The sequence below is a fragment of the Chlamydotis macqueenii genome, chromosome W (genome assembly GCF_036417535.1).
Source record: "Chlamydotis macqueenii isolate bChlMac1 chromosome W, bChlMac1.mat, whole genome shotgun sequence".
Classification (NCBI taxonomy): Eukaryota; Metazoa; Chordata; class Aves; order Otidiformes; family Otididae; genus Chlamydotis; species Chlamydotis macqueenii.
Window position 1 is genome coordinate 37284110 of NC_141592.1, and position 25395 is coordinate 37309504.

At 44.4% G+C, this 25395-nt stretch overlaps 1 protein-coding gene across 1 annotated transcript in view; it reads right to left on the bottom strand.

Annotated features, from left to right (window-relative positions):
- Window positions 1-493: 493 nt before the first annotated feature.
- LOC147596674 (guanine nucleotide-binding protein G(q) subunit alpha-like) overlaps window positions 494-25395 on the bottom strand; it is a 205711-nt gene continuing 180809 nt past the window's right edge. The window contains exons 6-7 of the mRNA XM_086769728.1: window positions 4608-4761; window positions 494-684 (exon numbers count right to left, since the gene is read on the bottom strand). Of these exons, the coding sequence (XP_086625854.1) occupies window positions 494-684; window positions 4608-4761 (345 nt within the window). The remainder of the gene's footprint in view (window positions 685-4607; window positions 4762-25395) is intronic.

Sequence of the window (25395 nt, forward strand, 5' to 3'; positions counted from 1 at the left end):
CATTCTGTAAAATTTGAATGACTGATAACTTCAGTTCTGACAACAGCATTTTTCCTGACCAAATCACTGAACAGAAAATATTTTACCAAGGAACGCAATTGGGAAAATGGCCATTGTGCCTTTAAAAATGTGAGGGAGGAAGGAGGGAGAGAGAAAGGGTCAGGGAAAGGGGAAACCAGCTTGATTTTGCTTCAATGGCAAAAAAATCTGTTATCCTTTGTGAGCGTACGACTGAGAATTTAAAACACATCGAGTCACAAGGTTTTTCCCTAAAAAAATAAGAAAATGTACTATGAATGTACTTCAACATCTTTTGGTTTTTCTCCATATAGTTTAAATAAAATTATAATATTAACTAAAAACTCTGTGGACATTCACAGAGTCCAAGTCGGCAATAAATTAGTATTATGCAATTTGTTTTCACAGATAATACAGTCCCTCTTGTGTATCTTCAATCATGAAAAGGTGGTCTTGGAGGGTCTCCTAGGCACAGTTAGACCAGGTTGTACTCCTTCAGGTTTAACTGTAGGATTGTGTCCTTGACAGCAGCAAAGACAAAGCGTATATTCTCTGTGTCAGTAGCACATGTGAAGTGGGAGTAGATAATTTTGTCACTGTCTGGATTCAGATCTACAAACATCTTCAAGATGAACTCTCGTGCCGCTTGTGCATCCCGTTGTGGTCCTGATAATTAAGAAGAGAAAGTCAGTTTTTTCTAAAGCCAATTAAATATTTGGGCTGCTTTAGGAGGGGAACCTTAGGAGCAGAAAACAGAAGACAGTCTGTGACCCTTGCATAAGAGAAGAAGGAAAAATTTTTACTAATAAGTACTATCATATACTATTTTTTCCCAGTAGGAACCATTAAAAAATAAAAATGGAAGGAACTTCCAGAAGTTGATCATACAAGAGCTGTTCTTTTCCTGCTGACTATCTTCTATCTTCCATAAGATATTTAAAATTGAGAGATTAAATTGATAACCTATAACCACACAAAATGAACAACTGAAGAAATAGTTGCTTTATACTACCAAATATTTTTAAAGGTAATAGAATTGTCCAATTTTCAGTCTATATCTACTATATTTAAACTATACTTAAGTATGTTCTTTGAAAACGTAGCATAATCAATTTACATCCTAAACTGGTCTGACACTGTCTTCAATAGAATTTCATTTACTTTAGTGATAATAAAATATACATGCTTGTTAGTTGAAGCTGTTCAATTGCAAAAAGTTAACGTTCTAACAAAACAATTACCTAAATTATATATAACAATCCTGTTAAATCTAAATTAAGTCTGTGATTCTCAGAAGAACACAAATCAAGAGAAGCGTGACCAGCAGGTCGAGGGAGGTGATTCTGCCCCTCTACTCCGCTCTCGTGAAACCCCACCTGGAGTACTGCATCCAGTTCTGGAGCCCCCAACATAAGAAGGACATGGACCAGTTGGAGAGGGTCCAGAGGAGGGCCACTGTTCTGGTTTTATTTAGTGAGGGGGCAGGCTACAGTGGTAGCTTCTGTAAGAAACTGCTAGAAGTTGCTCCCCTTTGTTCAGTGGACTCAGCCGGGCCTAGGACAGACCCGCTGCTGTTCAGGGCCGAGCCAATTAGCAGCAGAATGTTCCCTGATAATGCCTCTGCAATAAGGTATTTAAGAAGGGGAAAACAGAAAAAAAAAAAAAAAGATGTGAAGACACTGAGTGGGGGCAGAGAGGGGGAGGCGCGAGCCTTGTGGGACTTGCAGGCCTCACCCTCTGGCCTCCCACTGGGCGGACATCTGGGCCCGACTCGGCCCGGCCTGGCTGCAAGAAGTGGAGAGGAGATGAGATGTGAAGAGATCCTGAGAGGTGTCTGCCTGCCTGTTGTGAAGAATTTCTTATGAGAGGAATGGCTGCAGACGCCAAGGTCAGTGGAGAAGGAGGGGGAGGAGTAATGCTGCTTCTGGCCAAGATTCCCCTGCAGCCTGTGGTGATGACCATGGTGAAGCAGGCTGTTCCCCTGCAGCCCATGGAGGTCCATGGAGGAGCAGAGATCTACCTGCAGCCTGTGGAGAACCCCACGCTGGGGCAAGTGGATGTCTGAAGGAGGCTGTGGCCCATGGAGGGCCTGCTGGGGCAGCCAATCTGGAGAGACTGCACCCCATGGAAGAAATGACCCATGCCAGAGCAGATTGAAGGACTGCAGCCTGTGGGTGGGACCCCACAACGGAGCAGGGGAGGAATGTGAGGAGTTCTTCCTCCGATGACAAAGCAGCGGCGTAAAACAAAGTGTGATGAACTGACCATAACCCCCATTCCCTCTTCCCCTCTGTGCCTCTCGGTGTGGGAGAGGTGGTAGAGATAATGTTAAGCCTGGGAAGAGAGAAGGATGGGGGGAGGTTATCTTGTTCTCTTTCTCACATTATCCTGCTTTGGTTTTAATAATGAATAGTTTTCCCCAAGTGGAGTCTGTTTTGCCCGTAACGGTAACTTTAAGAAACTCTCCCTGTCCTTATCTCAAACCTCGAGCCTTTTTCCTTATATTATCTCTCCCTATTCCCTCGGAGGGTGGGGGGAGTGAGAGAGAGACTGCGTAGTCTGGCCACGACTGAGGCTAAACTACGACAGCCACGAAGATGATCAGAGGGCTGGAGCATCTCTCCTATGAGGACAGGCTGAGAGAGTTGGGGTTGTTCAGCCTGGAGAAGAGGAGGCTCCAGGGAGAGTTTATAGTGGTCTTCCAGTACCTCAAGGGGGCCTACTGGAAAGATGGGGAGAAACTCTTTAGCAGGACCTGTTGCAATAGGACAAGGGGTTATGGTTTTAAAATAGAGGGAGGTAGATTCAGATTGGATATTAGGAAAAATTTTTTTACAGCAAGAGTGGTAGAACACTGGAACAGGTTGCCCAGAGAGGTGGTGGATGCCTCATCCCTGGAAACATTCAAGGCCAGGTTGGATGGGGCTCTGAGCCACCTGATCTAGTTGGAGATGTCCCTGCTCCTTGCAGGGGGATCTGAACTAGATGACCTTTAAAGGTCCCTTCCAACCCTAACCATTCTATGATTCTAAGTGGTTATGATCTAAATAATCTTGGAAAAGAATTATAATACAAATCAGCAGATTTCTTGTCCATTGCTCCCTATTTAGCAGTCTTCAAAGGGTCTCTCCATATGATAGTCAAGTCTTACATAAAAAGCACTACAATTTGGCTTGGCTACATTAACTTGGTGAGTGTAATAATTTATTTTCTTTGAAGACTCTGGAAGGAAGAGTGCTCCTGTGGATAGATATTTTTCTCTTCTTTCCTTCCAAAGTGTGGTCCATCTTTGTCTTTTTCCCCTCTCCCAGTTCTTCATTCCAGTCTGTGAGTCAGTCTTTTAGTATTAGCTGTGAAAGCATACCTTGAGCACATCTCAGTCTCTCATCCAATGTTGTTATGACATTCTGTGCAGTACAATTGCTTAGTTTAATCAGTCCTGTTTGCCATCCTGGTTAGCATTTCTCATCCCTATGCTACTTTCTCCATTGTACTACCACACAGGAAACTGCACGGGAGGAGTGATCCAGCTGAAAAAACCCTAATTCTGATCAGTTCTCCAAATCTGTCCATCTTCAACATCTCCAAACAGGTTGCTGGAACAGCAGAGGGGACCACAGTGTGACCTGTACAAGCCACAGACTATATAAGCCAAATTGTAGTGCTTTTTATATAGGACCCACTATAACCCACCTCATCTTTCCACCACAAGAAATCTAATCAAACCATAACCTTGTCTAAGGGGTTAAGTCCAGCAAGATCTGCAGAATTAGAGTCAGATGATTAAAGATTTCCACATCTTTTTACCTCAGGAGAACTTTCTGAAAGTACAGCTTCCTTAGAAACGGCTGTGTTCCACATATTTTCTGGGACAAGCACATTAAACTTCATATAAGTAACATAAAATGAAAATAAAGGAAACAAAAAAAGAAATGGTATAATGAAAGGGCAGGAGGAGTGATACTGTTTTCTCCGACAGTCACAGAGAATTTATGACACTTCTGTTCAGACATCCAGCCTTAAACAAAAAAAAGACAACAAAAAGAAACAAACAAAAATAAAACAAAAAAAATAAAAAAGACTATGTGAGACACTGTGTAAAAATGAGAAATGTATTTTGATGTAATTTTAGCTTTATACTTTAGTTCAAACCTTCACCCCAACTTATGAACAAGGACAGAATAAGGTCCATTGCTAATATGATGTTATTCATCTAGAATAAATAATTTCACATGAAAGGTACTGCCATCCTATCCACAATTAATGGAGGTATAAAATGAAATCCTAGGAGTCTATAAAACCCCACAAGACTTCATTGACTTAACAAATTTGGAATATTAAAAATTGTTATTTTTAATAATATTTTCCTTTTTATATAATTTTTTAAAAAACATTACCAGTAAGTCATTCAACTACAGACTAACCATTTGGTGTACTAAGTACAATTTGTAAAGAAGAAAACGGGTGTAATGAAGAATGGGTGATAATCTTTGTCCTAAGATCCTCTAAGTAAAAAATGGGCAAGGCTATTACATTTTGTTATTACTGCAGTGTAAATGGGGCGTGAGCTCTGGTGGCAATATACTTACCATCATACTCTGGGAAATAATCAACTAAATGGGAGTACATAATTTTCTCCTCTAAGAGATCTTTTTTATTTAAGAACAGAATGACCGAAGAATTCTGGAACCATGGATATGTGATAATTGTCCTAAAGAGTGCTTTGCTTTCTTCCATTCGATTCTGGAATAAAAAAAAAAGAGAGACAAAGTTATGCAGTTGTGAAAATATTTTTTAATTTTTTTTAAATCAATCCATGCAATTAAATTTTCTTTGATAAACAGATCCATTTCATGCTTTCCACCTCCTTACTGAAATGTAAAATTTAACTGATTCATTTACAATTCATAGGTAAGTGGTAAATTAAATATTTAGGCAGTTTCCTTTTGACCAAGTCAGTCATGGCTTTGTCTAGGCAAGTCCTCCAAGGATGGAGATTTCACTACCTCTCTGGATTCCCTTTTCCAGTCCTAAACTAACGTCCAAGGGAAAAACTGTTTCCTACAGACACATTAACTAAACTAGCTGTTTGTACAGCTAAAGAAATATGAACTAGTTCTGGAAATAAGGATGGGATAACAAGGAATATAGGGCAAGGCCTGCATTGGGGATCTGACCTTATATCAGATGCAATGTGAAGGAAGCCTTGCCAAATCAAGTAAGACAGTATGGCTCTTTGAAGAGAGGGCAGGAGCAGTGAGGAGCAGATAGTATTTAATAGCTCCTTCAAGCACTAGCTTTGATTTTATAAGCCAGCTCTACCTCACTAAATTGCTTCCAGCAAAGGCCTATTTCAGCTGCATTGGAAAAGGCTGCACACAGAAACTTCTGAATAACTAATGTACAGAAATGTGCAGCTGGAGCTGGTTCAAGGCTTCTCAGTGGCTGACAGCCTTTCACAGCAGTCATGCCAACCTTCACAGCAACCTCCTTTTGACAGCAGTAACAGCTTGTTGTAATCTCCTTAGCTCTCTATGCACCTGGCATAAGGAAAATGAGCAGCAGAACCACTGTTTTTACCATCTCCCAAGATCTCTGTTGCTCTGGAAAAATCTGCCATTACTTCAATTACAGAAATAATATAATTGGCGTAATTTAGAATAGTTTGGCTCTAAAGTCAAATTCTGAGAAATAGCTGAAAAGGGCTAAAAAAAGCTGTATCAATTGGTATCCAGTGAGGGGAAAAGCAGCATTTCTCAGCTAATAAAAATAGTGCTCCAAGAGAAAAGACTGGGTACAATATTAATCTGAAACAATACAGAAGCAGTAGTGGATCATTTCACCCATAACTAAATGTCTTTATGATTGACTAGAGTGGCATCTACTTGACATGCTGTAACATATAAACAAAAAATGTAGTTATTTTTTCCTCAAAAATTATTAATAATTTAAATAGGTTCTGTTAAGAAAATTAGGATTTCACAGATTTTGAAGGACTGAACCTCATTGAAATGATGAGAGATAAGGTGGTGAGGTAAACACAGATGCATCTTTTTAATTATGAACTTGTGCTGTGTATATATCTATGTGTGCTGTGTTAGTCTTGGCTAGCAGCCAAACTGCCATCCAGCGGCTCTCTCACTCCCCTGCCCCCAGCGGGATGGGGATGAAAGTACCCTCCAGGCAAAACAGATTCGACTTAGGGAAATTTAACTTAATTTATTGTCAATTAAATATTTAATTACTGATTCAGGTAGTGGGGAAAAAAAAAAGACAAACATTTAAACAACAGCATTCCTCCCCACTTTCCCAGGCTCAACTTCACTCCTCTTCAGACTCTTCAACTCTGTGCACCTCCTCCCCCTCCTCACAAGCAGCACAATGGAGATGGGAGTGAGGGTTATGATCAGTATGTTTTATTTCTGTTGCTCCTTCCTTCTCACACTTTTCCTCTGCTCCAGCACGAGTTCTCCATGGGGTGCAGTCCTTCAGGAATATCTTCTGCTCTGTGGTGGGTTCTCCAAAGGCTGCAGTGAATGGCTGCTGCTCTACCATTTTGCTCCTGCTCTGACCTTGGTGTTCCCTCTGCTGTTTCTTACTCTTTTTGTTCCCTCCTCCTCTCTCCATCCAGCTTTTTTTTTTTTTTTTTTTTTTTTTTTTTTACCCTTTCTTAAATATGTTATCACAGAGGCACCACAAACTTTGCTGATTAGCTCAGCTTTGGCCTGCAGTGGGGCCATTGGGGAGCCAACTGGAACCAGCTGTGTTTGGCACAGGGTAGCCTCTGACCTCTTCCCACAGAGGCAGCCTCCTCCTCCCCACTGCCAAAACCTTGCCATGTTTAACCAGTACACTGTTTATGCTGGTAAGAGATGGTTATCTGAGTGAGAGAGGATTTGGTCAGAGATAACTGCAGATGAAGAGAGGGTACTGACACAAGAGAGCTTCAGTCCCCCCACCTCCAAAGATCACAAAGCAGGGGTTAATATTTTTGAAGTGATTTAGCACCACAGTGGTGCATTCCATTATTTGACCTGACAAACTTGTTGCATTTGAGTCTTTTTTTTCTGTCTGAAAGTCTATATTAATTAGTGTGGTAGAATATCTCCATTCTCCAAATAAGACTTACAGCAATTATTTAAGTAGCAGCACTGTCTGGCTGCACAGAAAGACTCTGTAGCAAATTTCTTGGCAGGAAATATAATAGGGCTGCTACATGTAAGGTTGGGAAATAAGAGGAAATAGGGTAAGTGTCAAGTCCTCCACTATGTAAAAAAGTAAATACAGTTTCAAAATTGGAAACACTTTAATTATTTAAAGTGGAGATCGATGACGAGTGGCGTTGCTCAGGGGTCCATGTTGGGCCCAGCCCTGTTCAACATCTTTGTTGGTAATATGGACAGTGGGATAGAGTGCACCCTCAGCAAGTTCACCGATGACACCAAGCTGTGTGGTGCCATTGACACGCTGGAAGGGAGGGATGCCATCCAGAGGGACCTGGACAGGCTGGAGAGGTGGGCCCGTGCCAACCTCATGAAGTTCAACCAGGCCAAGTGCTAGGTCCTGCCACCTGGGTCATGGCAATCCCAGGCACAAATACAGGCTGGGCAGAGAATGGATCGAGACCAGCCCTGAGGAGAAGGACTTGGGAGTGCTGGTGGAAGAGAAGCTCAACATGAGCCAGCAATGCGCCCTTGCGGCCCAGAAGGCCAACCACATCCTGGGTTGCATCAAAAGGAGTGTGGCCAGCAGGTTGAGAGAGGTGACCTGTACTCCACTCTGGTGAGACCCCACCTGGAGTACTGTGTCCAGTTCTGGAGCCCCCAACATAAGAAGGACATGGACCAGTTGGAGAGGGTCCAGAGGAGGGCCATGAAGATGATCAGAGGGCTGGAGTACCTCTCCTATGAGGACAGGCTGAGAGAGTTGGGGCTGTTCAGCCTGGAGAAGAGGAGGCTCCGGGGAGACCTGATAGCAGCCTTCCAGTACCTCAAGGGGGTCTACAGGAAAGACAGGGAGAAACTGTTCAGTAGGGCCTGTTGTGACAGGACTAGGGGTAATGGTTTCAAAATAGAGGGAGGTAGATTTGGACTAGATATTAAGAAAAAATTTTTTACACTGAGGGTTGTAGAACACTGGAACAGGTTGCCCAGAGAGGTGGTGGAGGCCCCATCCCTGGAAACGTTCAATGCCAGGTAGGATGAGGCTCTGAGCAACCTGATCTAGTTGGAGATGTCCCTGCTCCTTGCAGGGGGGGTTGGACTAGATGACCTTTGATGGTCCTTTCCAACCCTAACCATTCCATGATTCTATGATTCTATTTGCCATCAGTATGAAATATAATCATGCAGCTATAAGTAGCTGAGAGAGAATTGTAATGGTTGTACAAACCATTGTATTGTGATGAATAACTCAAACGCAGTAAGAGACTACTTCAAACACATAAAGAGCTCAAGAATGATTCCTTTATTCTCTTCATTTGTTTCAATCTTTCTGCAGACCAACCTGATGAAAAGAACTGCTGGTAGAAGACTGGGGAGACATCTCTGTAGCTGAGAACTATATTTTTAAAACACCTTAAAGAAGAACTCTAACCTCTCCAACAACTTCAAGTTGCAACATTCCAAATATATTGCAATTTTATGTATCCATAAGAGGGACAGATAGATCAAATGACAGCTGAAATCCACTGAAATAAATTTGTTCAACAACCATTAAATCACAAAAATATTGTAAAAAAAATGTGATCCAAACAGTGGTCAGAGAACATGGTCCAAAAATTGCTGCCAAATTACTTTTTAAATAAAAAATGACTGTTAAACTGTTTTTTGATGAAATATCATGAATGCTGGAATAAACAATTTTTCATAAATACCTATATATTTTTGAGAAAAACAGGTGAAAATTTTTTAAAATAAAATTGTCGATGAAAAAAAGCCCTTTTCTGATCAGTTTTGACACTGGTCACTGAAAAAAAGTGTCCATCTTCTTTGTCAGCAATCATGACCAAGAGTAATGTTTACATCTACAAATGGGTATACAATAATTCAAACTCCCATTTCTGTTATGAACCATCCATTTTAACACAGAGGAAAAAGCTCCAGGTTTTCGTTATGCAAATGATTCTTAGTACTGATGCTTTATATTCAAAAGGTTTTTTATCTACAGAAAAAAATATATATGCATATCTGTGAATAAGCATGAACAGATATAATACAAAGAGCAAATAATTTTGGCACAGAAGATAACTATGTTATTTTCTCTAGTTTCCAAATAAACAATGAGTTCTGGAGATTTTACTTCCCGTGGAAATAAAATTTTAATTCTATCTAGGAGTTCATATTATTCCTCTGCTCCATTCCCAATTGTTCCGGACTGCTGAATGCTAATGAAAAAAAATCAGGCGACTAAATGTTTTATATGTTTTTTTACACAATGCAGAAAAAAAATGCTCTGATCTCAACATTGTTTTCTTTCAGACTTCATGGTAAGCCATGTAGGACTAAGCCTGTGAAAAAGGAACTCAAAGTGCTGGAAGAAAAGTGGAAACATGCCTAGATGTGAACAGAAAGATAGTTCTGATGTAAAAATGAAATACATTCTTCAGATAATTGCCTCCATGAAGAATTAAAGTATTCTGAACTTTGTGGCCTCATGTAATTTCATATTTTTGGCCCACATCAAAAGAAAGTGTATCAATTTGTCAGAGCACACTGATGAATGCTGCAGAAGTTCTGTCTTTGGATACTCATCTATTTTACAGATGTATTTTGTTCAGATTCAAAACATGAGCATATAGGCCTGCATCTACATACCCGTATACAAGCACAAAAGGAATACACACTAAAAGTATCTATTCTATATTAATGTATTTAATGTAATTTTAACACAACAGACTTCAACTTGAATATTTTTTAACAATCATAACAACTTTAATCTATTCTACCTAGGACAACTTAAGGATAACAAAGTTTCCTATATTCCTATTGTTTTAAAACACTAAAAATTTTAGTTGCAGCTAAACTGAATAATTTATTAAGATGTAATATGACCTTTAGAATTCAGAAGCTTAAAAAAGGAGCAATACACTTTATTTGAAAATAACCTTTTACTTCTCTAATTAACAAGAATCAATAATGTAAACAACTCTCTTAAGAGGATTACAAATTACCTGTCTGAATAGGATAGATAAATGAATTAGACCTTAAAAATAAAGTGATTAGTTCTATTTATTGTCTTACTCAGTCAGTAAAAACCCATCAAGTAAACCTCCTATGAAATATAGGCTTTTAAAATTCTATTAATGTTAATATTTTAAGATGTCAGTTTCAACAAAGAGACTTTTCAATGATTCTTTTATATGTGGTTTCATTTATCAAAGAAAAAAAATTGCTTAACAAGTAAAATAATGGAAAAATATTCTTTTCCTAAGGCATAAAGATAGATGCATTATATATGTGTTTTTATATATATATGATACATATTATGTATATATTGTGCACTAGTGAAATTCCTCACTCAAAAGTAAAAGTGGAAAGAATATTGCAGTTCTAAATACTAGTGAAATTTATCTCCAATCCTGTTACAAACTCACATTTTACAATCATATATATATATATTTAAGCAAAATATGTTAACTCTGATCAAAATGATTTAAACTGGCATTTCTTCTCCAATTATTTTGGCCTATGAATGGTCTGCTTTGCTTCTAAAAATATTTTTTTTTCAATTAATTTTTTATGTCATACATTGCCTCTGTAGCTTTTCAGTCTCCAACGATAACTCAGAAAATAATTTCGATCTTTGATAGCTTAAAAATTGTCAAAACTTAATTTAGCTTATTAGAAACATAGCAGTGTTTAATTCATTAATTTAGCTGAACTGAGGAAATCATGTCCTAAGAGTCTTTTCTGTTTTCATCTGGGAATACACACAAAAAAGACCCCTCTATATAAAAAGCCCACACTTCTATAGACCACCATAGATCTACAGAAGTTATATGAAATCATGTAATTCTTAGACTTTTAGCGTGTTAACACGGAAAAGACATTTGTTCAAGCATCAATAAATACCATTCTTTGTTTTGTCATTCCTTTTATACTAACTACTTAACGAGCTCTGCAAAGGTCATGAAAATCTCTTTTCTGTGAACCCAGATTTTAAAACTATACTCTATTGTCTCTAGTCCACTAGATTACTAGTTCTCCTGGAAAACTGGAACTCATTTCTGTATTTACTGCCCTGAGATCATGAGATTTTATATATTTAGAAGAGCTAGCTGTGATTCGTGTTTGAATGTGGCCTATCCTGGAATATGGAATAATAATATACTTTATGTAGGAAAAATCCTTTATTTAAGGAAAGAAGTTGATTTAAATAAATTTATTTAAAAATAAGTTTAATTTATTTAAAAATAAGTTCTAAACTCTGCTATTTGATAAAACTGCAAGTTTCTCCAGATCCACTGGTTTAACTCAGGGAAAATTTGCTCTATAGGACATCATAAATTTATCAGAGAGCTGATCCCTTCATTTTTCCTCTCACTACTTGTCCTGGTTTTGGCAGGGATGGAGTTAATTTTCCTCTCAGTAGCTGGTATGTTTTGGATTTCCTATGTGAAGAATGTTGATAAACACCCTGATGATACCAGTTGTTGTGAATGAGACCAAGGACATCGTCCTGCTTTCCAAGTCTCGCTCATGTGCAGATGCAGGAAGCTGGGAGAAAGACAGACAGAATAATTGACCCAAAGTGGCCAAAGAGAGTATTCCATGCCATAAACGTCATGCTCAGTATATAAGTGGGGGCAGGCGAGGGTGGGTATCTGCCTTCCTGGCATCCATCCTTCCTGCTTGTTTTTGCTGGCATCATTCCCTCTACCTTGCTGGCTCCCTTTTGCTCCTTTGCTTGCTGCTCGGTTTTGTTTCCGTGATCGCTGCTCGGGACGGGTTGTATCGGTCATTGGGACATCGGGTGGTGAGAAAACACATATTGTTCACTTTGTATATTTTTAATATCCTTATATTCTGTTATTATTGTAGTTTTCCCTTAGTTATTTTAGTAAATCGTCTTTATCTCAACCCGCGAGTTTTCCTTCCTTCCCAATTCTCTCCCTCATCCCGCTGGGGAGGGGGAGGGTGAGCGAGAAACTGTGTCATAATTCAGGCTAAACAATCACAGTCATTTTGGTGCCCAACGTGGGGCTGAAAGAGTTGAGGTAACGACAGATCTGACTAGAGTGTGTTAAAGTTGTTACAAGTGCTCATTATTTTTATTTAAGGGTCCCTGGTCACAATATTGTACTATGTGTTCGCAGAGTTGTGCTATGTCTGTCCTAAGTTGCATCACATATTTCCTTTGATGCTGTTTATCATTTGTCAGAAATGGATGAGAATTCTCATTTTATTGTACTGGGCACTACTGGCTTATAATATGGTAACATCACTGGTCATGAAATTAGTCTGGTCCTTGTTTTCGGCATTGCTGGCAACTCCGTACTTTGGATGCCATTTGGTAAGAATTATTAATAATCGCACATTTTTCTTTTTCTCCCCAGAGAACCAATCAATGGGGAAGTCAGAGGAGGGTACCTTCCCATACTCCTTTACCTTCCCTTTTTCTTTTGAGCGAGTCACATCAGCTCTCGAGAATTTCGAATATCCTTGGGATGTGCAAGCCAGCATACTCCTACTGCTCTGTCTCCTGAATGGGTTTCAGATTTTGTTTAGGATTCAACAACTATTTAAAAAAATCATCCAGAGATCTGCCTTGAGGCTGGAGGGGAAGGGGTGGCATGGTATGTGGGAGAATACAGGCAGATACATAGACAACTTCTCACCTCCAGTGGTCTGGAACTTCACTCCCAAACAACTACAGAATCCTGATGAAGTGATCGAATATTTGAAAGGAAAATGCCATGGCTATTCTAAAGAGGTACAGCTTATTGCTTTGTGTTGGGCACTGGCTAGTATCTACCAAACACTGCTTAATGTTGTGCAGCACCCTCAGGAAGAAGGGAGGAAAAATCTACCGACCGATACTGCAGCTACTCCAGCCCCAGCTACTGGCACTGTGGCTACTCCAGCCCCAGCAACAAGGCACTGTGGCTGCTCCAACTCTAGCTACTGGCACTGCAGCTGAATCAGAGAACCAACCCATGTCAGTATCAGTCGCCCCTGTACAGAAGAAGAAATCTTGGAAGCGAAAGTCAGCTCGTTTAGTAAGGGATGAGGAAAAACCAGGACCATCACAAGCAGAGGAGGAAGAAGAGGAACTCATGAGAGAGGAACTCATAAACGAGACTGAAACCACCCGATCCCTATCCCTGAGCGAGCTGCGAGATATACGAAAGGATTTCGGCTGTCGTCCAGGTGAGCACCTTGTCACCTGGCTGCTTCGATGCTGGGATAATGGGGCCAGTAGCCTGGAATTAGAGGGTGAGGAAGCTAAACAGCTGGGATCTCTTTCTACAGAAGGGGGCATCAACAAAGCGACTGGAAGAGGCGCAGAAGGTCTCAGCCTCTGGAGGCGACTCCTGTCAAGTATGAAGGAAAGATATCCCTTTAAGGAAGATGTTACCTATCACCCAGGCAAGTGGACCACCATAGAGAGAGGTATCCAGTACCTAAGGGAATTAGCTGTGCTGGAAGCCATTTATAGTGACCTAGACAGTGAGGAGTCACCCCAAGATCCAGATGAAGTCCAGTGCACACGGCTCATGTGGCGGAAGTTTCTACAGAGTGTACCATCATCGTATGCCAATTCATTGGCAATTATGGAAAGAGGGAGAGGACCCAACAACGGATGAATTGTCTAGTCAGCTCCGGCAATATAAAAAGACACTCTCTCTTCTTCCCTCGTCTCAGCTGTGGAGAAACTGTCTCGGGAGGTCCAGCAGTTAAAATAGGATAGGTCCTACTCCCCACCCATACAGAGCAGTATTTCAGCTATTAGGAGTAAACGTTTCCCTGCTCAAGAGAGATGGTACACACGGCGAGGTACATTGTGGTTTACCTTGCATGACCAAGGAGAGGATATGAGAAAGTGGGAGGGGAAACCTACCTCAGACCTAGAGACACGGGTACGTGAGTTGCAGCGAAAAACTACTGCAAAGGGAGGTTCTCCCAGGAAAATTGCTGCTCCCGTCTCCAGTGGACAGTTCCCTAGATGGAACAGAAAGGCTGATCTTACCTCTGATCCTATGGAAGGGAATTCTAATTCATATTCCCAGGAAGTGAGCAGCGAATACTACAAACAGGATTAGAGGGGCCCTGCCTCCAGCCAGGCAGAGGAGAGGGACAACAGAGTTTATTGGACTGTATGGATTCAATGGCCTGGCACATCAGACCCACGAGAGTAGAAGGCTCTAGTAGACACTGGTGCACAGTGTACCCTAATGCCATCAAGCTATAAAGGGGCAGAACCCATTTGTATTTCTGGAGTGACAGGAGGATCCCAACAGCTGACTGTATTGGAGGCTGAAGTAAGTTTGACTGGAAATGAGTGGCAAAAGCACCCCATAGTGACTGGCCCAGATGCTCCCTGCATTCTTGGCATAGAATCAGAAGGGGGTATTTCAAGGACCCAGAAGGGTACTGGTGGGCTTTTGGTGTAGGTGCTTTGGAGACGGAGGAGAATAAACAGCTGGCCACCTTGCCCACGCTCTCAAAGGACCCTTCTGTTGTGGGATTACTGAAGGTTGAGGAGCAACAGGTACCAATTGCTACCACCACAGTGCACTAGTGGCAATATCACACCAACTGAGACTCCATAACCCTCATCCTCAAGCTGATTCGTCAAATGGAGAGCCAGATCAGCAAGTCCCGCTCACCCTTTAACAGTCCCATATGGCCGGTGAGAAAATCAAGTAGAGAGTGGAGACTGGCAGTGGACTATCGTGGCCTAAATGAGGTTACACCACCAATGAGTGCTGCCGTGCCGGACATGCTAGAGCTTCAGTATGAACTGGAGTCAAAAGCAGCCAAGTGGTATGCCACCATCGATATTGCCAATGCGTTCTTCTCCATTCCTCTGGCACCAGAATGCAGGCCACAGTTTGCTTTCACTTGGAGGGGTGTCCAGTACACCTGGAACCGACTGCCCCAGGGGTGGAAACACAGCCCCACCATTTGCCATGGACTGATCCAGACTGTATTAGAAAAGGGTGGAGCTCCAGAACATCTGCAATACATTGATGACATCATTGTATGGGGCAACACAGCAGAAGAAGTTTTTGAGAAAGGGGAGAAAATAATCCAAATCCCCCTGAAAGCCGGTTTTGCCACAAAACAAAGCAAAGTCAAGGGGCCTGCTTTAAAGATCCAGTTTTTAGGAATAAAATGGCAAGATGGATGTCATCACATTCCAATGGATGTGGTCAACAAAATAACAGCTATGGCTCCACCAAGTAACAAAAAGGAAGCACAGGCTGCCTTGGGTGTTGTGGGTTTCTGGAGAATGCATATTCCAAATTACAGTATGGTTGTAAGCCCTCTCTATGAAGGCACCCAAAACAGGAACAATTTTAAATGGGGCCCTGAACAATGACAAGGCTTTGAACAAATTAAACAGGAGATTGTTCATGCAGTAGCCCTTGGGCCAGTCCGAACAGGACAAGATGTGAAAAACATCCTCTACACCGCAGCCGGGGAGAATGGCCCTACCTGGGGTTTCTGGCAAAGAACATCAGGGGAGACTCGAGGTTGACCCCTAGGCTTTTGGAGCTGGGGATATAGAGGTTCTGAGGCCCGCTATACTCCAACCGAAAAAGAGATACTGGCAGCACTTGAAGGAGTTCGAGCTGCTTCAGAAGTGATTGGTACTGAAGCACAGCTCCTCCTGGCACCCCGACTGCCAGTGCTGGGCTGGATGTTCAAAGGGAAGGTCCCCTCTACACATCATGCAACTGATGCTACATGGATTAAGTGGGTTGCACTGATCACACAGCGGGCTCGAAAAGGAAACCCCAGTCGCCCAGGGATCTTGGAAGTAATCACAGATTGGCCAGAAGGCAAAGATTTTGGAATGCCACCAGAGGAAGAGGTGACACGTGCTGAAGAAGCCCCACCATATAAGAACTTACCAGACAATGAGAGGCGATATGCCCTGTTCACTGATGAGTCTTGTCGTATTGTAGGAAAACATCGGAAGTGGAAAGCTGCTGAAGTCACCGAATGCCAAGATGAATCAAGTCAGTTTGCAGAGGTGAAAGCCATCCAGCTGGCTTTAGACATCGCTGAACAGGAAAAATGGCCAAAGCTCTGTCTCTACACTGACTCATGGATGGTGGCAAATGCCCTGTGGGGGTGGTTAAAGCAATGGAAGCAGAGCAACTGGCAGTGCAGAGGCAAACCCATCTGGGCTGCCACACTGTGGCAAGATATTCCTGCCCGGCTAGAGAAACTGGTTGTAAAAGCAGATGCCCATGTACCCAAGAGTCGAGCCACAGAAGAACACCAAAACAACAAATGAGTGTATCAGCCTGCTAAGATCAAAGTTTTGCAAGTGGACCTAGACTGGGAACACATGCATGAACTCTTTTTAGCTAGGTGGGCCCATGACACCTCGGGCCATCAAGGAAGAGATGCAACATACAAATGGGCTCGTGATCGAGGGGTGGACTTGACCATGGATACCATTGCACAGGTTATACATGAATGTGAAACGTGCTGCGATTAAGCAGGCCAAGCAATTAAAGCCTCTTTGGTATGGAGGATGATGGCTGAAGTATAAATATGGAGAGGCCTAGCAGATTGATTACATCACACTCCCACAAACTTGCCAAGGCAAGCACCACGTCCTTACAATGGTGGAAGCAACCACTGGGTGGCTAGAGACCTATCCCGTACCCCATGCCACTGCCCAAAACACCATCCTGGGCTTTGAGAAGCAAGTTCTCTGGTGACATGGCACTCCAGAAAGAATTGAGTCAGACAATGGGATTCATTTCCAAAACAACCTCATGGGCACCTGGGCCAAAGAGCATGGCATTAAGTGGGTATATCACATCCCCTATCATGCACCAGCCTCTGGAAAGATTGAACGGTACAATGGACTGCTGAAAACTACACTGAAAGCAATGGGTGGTGGAACCTTCAAAAATTGCGACAAACATTTAGCAAATCCACTTTGTTAGTTAACACTCAGGGATCCACCAATTGAGCCTGCCCTGCCCAGTCAGAACTGTTACATACCGTAGAGGGTGATAAAGTCCCTGCAGTGCATCTAAGGAATATGTTAGGAAAGACGGTCTGGGTTATTCCTCCCCTGGGCAAAGGCAAACCCACCCGTGGGACTGCTTTTGCTCAAGGACCTGGATGTACTTGGTGGGTGATGCGGGAGGATGGGGAAGTCCGATGTGTACCTCAAGGAGATCTGATTTTAGGTGAGAATAGCCAATAATGTGAACTGTATATAATCATTTCTATAGTTCTTATTTGTCGTATCTGTTGTGCTTTTGTTTAGTGAGGGGGGGGGCCTAAGATGGTAGCTTCTGTAGGAAACTGCTAGAAGTCGCTCCCCTTTGTTCAGTGGACTCGGCCGGGCCTAGGGCTGACCTGCTGCTGGCCAAGGCCGAGCCGATTGGTAGCAGAATGTCCCGTGATAACGCCTCTGCGATAACGTATTTAAGTAGGGGAAAACAGAAAAAAAAAAAAAAAAAAGAGAGAGGAGAGAAGATGTGAAGAAGCTGAGCGGGGGCAGAGGTGAAGAGGGGGAGATGCAGGCCTCATGGGCCTTGCAGGCCTCATCCTCTGGCCTCTCACCAGGCAGCCGACTGGGCCCGACTCAGCCCAGCCTGGCTGCAAGAAGTGGAGAGGAGATGAGATGGATGATGTGAAGAGATCCTGAGAGGCGTCTCTCAGCCTGTAGTGGAGAACTTGTGAGAGGAACAGCTGCAGATGCCAAGGTCAGTTCAGAAGGAGGGGGAGGAGTAATGCTGCTCCTGGCCAAGATTCCCCTGCAGCCTGTGGTGACGACCATGGTGGAGCAGGCTGTCCCCCTGCAGCCCATGGAGGCCCACAGAGGAGCAGAGATCCACTTGGAGCCCGTGGAGGACCCCATATCGGGGGAGGTGGATGCCTGAAGGAGGCTGTGGCCCGTGGAGGGCCCGTTGGGACAGCCGTTCTGGAGAGACTGAACTCCGTGGAAGAGATGACCCACGCCGGAGCAGTTTCACGAAGGACTGTGGCATATGGGAGGGACCCCACGCTGGAGCAAGGGAGGAATGCGAGGAGTTCTTCCTCCGACCATGAAGCAGCGGTGTGAAACAATGTGTGATGAACTGATCGCAACCCCCATTCCCTCTTCCCCTCTGTGCTGCTTGGTGGGGAAGGTAGTAGAGATAATGTTAAGGTTGGGAAGAGGGAGGGGTGGAGGGAAGTTATCTTGTTCTCTGTCTCATTATCCTGCTGTTTTTAGTAATAAATGAACAGTTTTCCCCAAGTCGAGTCTGTTTTGCTCATAACGGTAACTTTAAGGATTTTCTCCCTGTCCTTATCTCAAACCTCGAGCCGTTTTCCTTATATTTTCTCCCCCTATTCTCTTGGAGGGTGGGGGGAGTGAGAGTGAAACTGCGCAGTCTGGTCCCGATTGGGCCTGAACTACGACAGTATCAAAGGTATTGTAGCAAGGAGCACCCTGATCAGTGAAGAATGAGCTTTAATGAAACTGAGAGATGCAACGGTGGTGGAACAGGAACTGACGCCAAACAACTTCGTCAAGATAAACATCTTCAACTCACAGACCATGGACATGATACACCAGACACGCCAGATGTACCAACTGTGAGTTCCAGATGCAGCATGCAACAACCCCTCACTGCATACCATCTCTCCTGTCCTGAAAGACTGTTACGACAGATGGAGCCCAAAGTGACGGACTAAATGAATTCAGCATACTTTGGAGGGATAGCCCATAGATTGAAGGAGTTACATCTGCGTGTGTATATATATATACACACGCACATATATATATAAATATATACGCATGACGTAGATGGTATGGAATAAGGGGTGGATACTGTCCTGGTTATGGCAGGGATGGAGTTAATTTTCCTCTCAGTAGCTGGTATGTTTTGGATTTTGTGTGTGAAGAATGTTGATAAAAACACTCTGATGGTAAGAGTTGTTGTGAATGAGACCAAGGACACCGTCCTGCTTTCCAAGTCTCGCTAATTTGCAGATGCAGGAAGCTGGGAGAAAGACAGACAGAATAATTGACCCAAAGTGGCCAAAGAGAGTATTCCATGCCATAAACGTCATGCTCAGTATATAAGTGGGGGTTGGCCAGGACGAGTATCTGCCTTCCTGGCATCTATCTTTCTCCCCCGTTTTGCTGGCATCATTCCCTCTACCTTGCTGGCTCCCTTTTGCTCCTTTGCTTGCTGCTCAGTTTTGTTTCCGTGATCACTGCTCAGGACGGGCTGTATCTGGAAACAATGCTAAGAAACATGGAATACAAGGAGGTGATTGGTGACAGCCAACATGGCTTCACCAAGGGCAGATCGTGCCTGACCAATTGGGTGGCCTTCTATGATGGGGTGACAGCATCAGTGGACAAGGGACGAGCAACGGACATCATCTACCTGGACTTGTGCAAGGCATTTGACACTGTCCCGCATGACATCCTTCTCTCTAAACTAGAGAGACATGGGTTTGATGGACGGACCACTCGGTGGATAAGGAGTTGGCTGGATGGGCGCACTCAGAGAATGGTGGTCAACAGCTCGATGTCCAAGTGGAGACCGGTCACGAGTGGTGTCCCTCAGGGGTCAGTGTTGGGCCCAGCCCTGTTCAACATCTTTGTACGCAACATGGACAGTGGGATAGAGTGCACCCTCAGCAAGTTCGCCGATGACACCAAGCTATGTGGTATTGTCAACACGCTGGAGGGGAGGGATGCCATCCAGAGGGACCTTGACAGGCTGGAGAGGTGGGCCTGTGCCAACCTCATGAAGTTCAACCAGGCCAAGTGCAAGGTCCTGCACCTGGGTCATGGCAATCCCAGGCACAAATACAGGCTGGGCGGGGAATGGATTGAGAGCAGCCCTGAGGAGAAGGACTTGGGAGTGCTGGTGGATGAGAAGCTCAACATGAGCCAGTAATGCACCCTTGCGGCCCAGAAGGCCAACCACATCCTGGGTTGCATCAAGAGGAGCATGGCCAGCAGGTCGAGGGAGGTGATTCTCCCCCTCTACTCTGCCCTGGTGAGACCCCACCTGGAGTCCTGTGTCCAGTTCTGGAGCCCCCAACATAAGAAGGACATGGACCAGTTGGAGAAGGTCCAGAGGAGGGCCACGAAGATGATCAGAGCGCTGGAGCACCTCTCCTCTGAGGCCAGGCTGAGAGAGTTGGGGCTGTTCAGCCTGGAGAAGAGGAGGCTCCGGGGAGACCTTATAGAGGTCTTCCAGTACTTCAAGGGGGCCTACAGGAAAGATGGGGAGAGACTGTTCAGTAGGGCCTGTTGTGACAGGACTAGGGGTAATGGTTTCAAAATAGAGGGAGGTAGATTTAGATTGGATATTAGAAAAAAATTTTTTACCCTGAGGGTGGTAGAACACTGGAACAGGTTGCCCAGAGAGGTGGTGGATGCCCCATCCCTGGAGACATTCAAGGCCAGGTTGGATGGGGCTCTGAGTAACCTAATCTAGTTGGAGATGTCCCTGCTACTTGCAGGGGGTGTCGTAGTTCAGCCCCGATCGGGACCAGACTACGCAGTCTCTCTCTCACTTCCCCCACCCTCCGAGAGAATGGGGGGAGATGATATAAGAAAAATGACTCAAGGTTTGAGATAAGGACAGGGAGAAATCCTTAAAGTTACCGTCACGGGCAAAACAGACCCGACTTGGGGAAAACTATTCATTTATTTCTAAAACTAGCAGGAGAATGAGACAGGGAACAAGATAACCTCCCCCCACCCCTCCCTCTTCCCAGGCTTAACATTATCTCTACTACCTTCCCCCCCCCCCGCCCCGAGCGGCACAGGGGGGAAAAAAGGAACGGGGGTCGCGGTCAGTTCATCACGCGTTGTTTTACGCTGCTGTGTCATCGTCGGGGGAAGAACTCCTCGCATTCCTCCCTTGCTCCAGCGTGGGGTCCCTCCCATATGCCACAGTCCTTCGTGAAACTGCTCCGGCGTGGGTCATCTCTTCCACAGGGTGCAGTCCCTCCAGAACAGCTGTCCCAGCGGGCCCTCCATGGGCCACAGCCTCCTTCAGGCCTTCACCTGCTCTGGCATGGGGTCCTCCACGGGCTGCAGGTGGATCTCTGCCCCTCCGTGGACCTCCATGGGCTGCAGGGGGACAACCTGCTCCACCATGGTCTTCATCACGGGCTGCAGGGGAATCTTGGCCAGGAGCCACGTTACTCCTCCCCCTCCTTCTTCAATGACCTTGGTGTCTGCAGCCGTTCCTCACAACAGGCTGGCAGACGCCTCTCAGGATCCTTTTTACATCTTATTCGCTTCTCATCTCCTCTTCACTTCTTGCAGCCAGGCTGGGCCGAGTTGGGCCCAGTCGGCTGCCTGGCGGGAGGCCAGAGGGTGAGGCCTGCAAGGCCCACAAGGCTCGCGCCTCCCCCTCTCTGCCCCCGCTCAGCTCCTTCACATCTTCTCCCTTTCTTTTTCTGTTCCCCTACTTAAATACGTTATCGCAGAGGCGTTATCAGGGAACATTCTCCTACCAATTGGCTCGGCCTTGGCCAGCAGCGGGTCCGCCCTAGGCCCAGCCGAGTCCACTGAACAAAGGGGAGTGACTTCTAGCAGTTTCCTACAGAAGCTATCACCTTAGCCCCCCCCTCACTTACAAAATCAGAACAGGGGGGTTGGACTAGATGACCTTTGATGGTCCCTTCCAACCCTAACCATTCTGTGATTCTATGAAAAGCAGCAGAACACAACAAGTTGTTGAGTCATATCTCTTACACAGATGACAGGCATAGGTATCAAAGAAGGATTAGATTCTGTCATAGTATCACACTGATCCTATCAATAAGAAAAAAGTAGGGCATTTATACACACTCTCTTCCTTTGGTGCTGAAATTTTAGTACTGTTTCACAGTTCAAAGGTTATTTGAATTTTGCAGACTGTGAAAAAAAATCCATTGACTGATTACCAAAGTATCCAAGTTCAATTATTATCTTCCTTAATGAACCTGTCACATCATAGTGGGGAATAAGAACAATATTTCTTGTAAATTTCTTAATCCAAGGTGAGAAATAACACGTTTAAATCTTTTCATATTTCTGTCACACCCACATTCTGACAAAATTGCACTTTGCTTTATGTGGAATAAATACATTCTTACTTTCTGGGACTGGAAGAGAATGGAAAAGGATGGGAAAAAAACAGTGTTCTGTTATGCTAAAACCATCTATATAGAATCATAGAATGGTTTGGGTTGGAAGGGAGCTTTAAAGGTCATCTAGACCACTCCCTTACAATGAGCAAGGACATCTTCGACTACATCAGGTGTCTTAGAGCCTCATCCAACCTGGCCTTGAATGTTTCCAGGGATGGGGCATCCACCACCTCTCTGGGCAACCTGTTCCAGTGTTTCACCACCCTCATTGTAAAATTCCTCCTTATATCTAATCTAAATCTACCCTCTTTTAGTTTAAAACCACTATCTCTTGTCCTATTGCTACAGGCCCTACTAAAAAGTCTGTCCCCATCTTTCTTATAAGCCCCCTTTAATTAATGAAAGGCCACAATAAGGTCTCCCCGGAGCCTTCTCTTCTCCAGGCTGAACAGCCCCAACTCTCTCAGCCTTTCCTCATAGGAGAGGTGTCCCAGCCCTCTGATCATTTTTGTGGCCCTCCTCTGGACTCACTCCAACAGGTCCATGTGATTCTATGAAAAGCAGCAGAACACTACAAGTTGTTGAGTCATATCTCTTACACAGATGACAGGCATAGGTATCAAAGAAGGATTAGATTCTATCATAGTAGTCCTGTACTGAGGACTCCAGAGCTGGACACAATACTCTAGGTGGGGTCTCATGAGAGCAGACTAGAGAAGGAGAATCACCTCCCTTGACCTGCTGGCCACGCTTCTTTTCATGCAGCCCAGGACACGATTGGCATTCTGCGCTGCATGCGCACATTGCTGGCTCATGTCCAGCTTTTTATCCACCAGTACCCCCAAGTACTTCTCCTTGGGGCTGCTCTCAATCCATTCATCCCCAAGTCTGTATTGATACTGGGGGTTGCCCCAACCCATGTGCAGTTCCTTGCACTTGGCCTTTTTGAACCTCATGAAGTTCATGGGTCCATGTCTCGAGCTTGTCCAGGTCCCTCTGAATGGCATCCTGTCCCTCATGCGTATCAACCGCACCACTCAGATTGCTATCATCTGCAAATTTGCTGAGTGTACACTCGATCTCACTGTCTATGTCTTTGATGAAGATATTAAACACTTCTGGTTCCAATACGGACCCCTGAGGGACACCACTCATCACTGGTCTCCACCTAGACATTAAGCCATTGACTGCTACACTCTGGATGCAGCCATCCAGACAATTCCTTATCCACCGAATGGTCTACTCATCAAATCTATATCGCTCCAATTTAGAGAGAAGAATGTTGTGGGGAATCATGTCAAAGGCCTTACAGAAGTCCAGATAGATGACATCAGTAGCTCTTCCCTTGTCCACTGATGTAGTCACTCATCATAAAAGGCCACTAGGTTGGTCAGGCAGGACTTGCCCTTGGTGAAGCCATGCTGGTTGTCTCGAATCACCTCCCCGCCCTCCATGTGCCTTAACATAGCTTCTAGGAGGATCTGTTCCATGATCTTCCCAGGCACAGAGATGAGGCCGACAGGTCGGTAGTTCCCAGGATCTTTCTTTCTACCCTTTTAAAAAATGAGTGCAATGTTTCCCTTTTTCCAGTCAGCAGAGACTTCACCTGACTGCTATGACTTTTCAAATATCACGGAGAGTGGCTTGGCAACTACATTAGCCAATTCCCTCAGGACTCTGGGATGCATCTCGTCAGGTCCCATAGACTTATGTATGTTCAGGTTCCTCAGGTGATCACAAATCTGATCTTCTTTTATAGTGGGAGGGACTTTTCTCCCCCAGTCCCTGCCTCGAGGTCCATTCACTCAAGAGATGTGGGAAGAAAGGCTGCCAGTGAAGACTGAGGCAAAAAAGTTGTTGAGTACCTCAGCCTTCTCCTCATCTGTTGTTATCAGCTTGCCAGTCGTGTTCATCAGAGGGGGCATGCTTTCTTTGACCTTCCTTCTCTGGTTGACATACCTAGCCCTTCTTGTTATTCTTTGAATCCCCTGCCAAGCTCAACTCCAGGTGTGCCTTGGCCTTCCTGATTCCATTCCTACATAACTGAACAATGTCCCTATACTCTTCCCAGGATACCTGTCCCTGCTTCCACTGCCTGTGCATTTCCTTCTTGCCCTTTAGTTTGACCAGCAGGTCTCTTGCCTTCCTTTCCTGATTTCTTACACGTGGGGATTAAGAGCTCTTTCACTCTATGGAAAGTGTCCTTAAAGATCTGCCAGCTCTGTTCTGCTCCCTTGTCCCTGATGGCAGGTTCCCAGGGAATCCTATCAACTAACTGCTTGAACAGTTGGAGCTGGGGCTTGAACAGCATCCCCTCTGGTAGGGATGTCTATTACCTGGCCTAAGAAGTTATCCTCGATGCACTCCAGGAGTCTCCTGAATTGCCTACAGCTCGTCATGCTACTTTTCCAGCAGATGTCAATGTGGTTGAAATCCCCCAGTAGGAGAGAGCCTGCGAGCATGATGCCTCCTGTAGCTGGAGTAAGAAGGCTTTGTCAATAGGCTCCCCTTGATCAGGTGGCCTGTAGTAGACACCAATCACAAGGTTCCCTTTGTTGGCCGAGTGCCCCATGATCATGTGGTACTTGACAGGGGAGAGGTAGGGCTGCATCTGTCCACCCCTCTGGTCCTGACCACGAGCGTCACTTCGCACGGGGCCATCCCTTGTGGCGCTGCAGTATCGCTATGTCTATGCGGGATTCTGACTTAGAGGCATTCAGTCATAAGCCCACAGATGGTAATCTCATGTCAGTGGCTCCTCAGCCAAATGCATGCACCGGGATTCTGAATCTGCAGTTCCTCTCGTACTGAACAGGATTACTATTGCAACAATACATCATCAGTATGGTAAAACTAACCTGTCTCACAATGGTCTAATAGACAGGATACAGTTTTCTGAAAGCCAAAACTAAGCTGCCCAGATGGATGCTTAGCTCTAAGACAGACTGGATCCACCCAAGAGCTAGAGGAACACAGGCCTAAGGCTGCTGGAATGTGCCACAAGTTTCTGTATGTATGACTTGAAAAAATGCTTTGAATTACAATTATGAACATATTTCAAACTGAAAACCAAAAAGTTTCA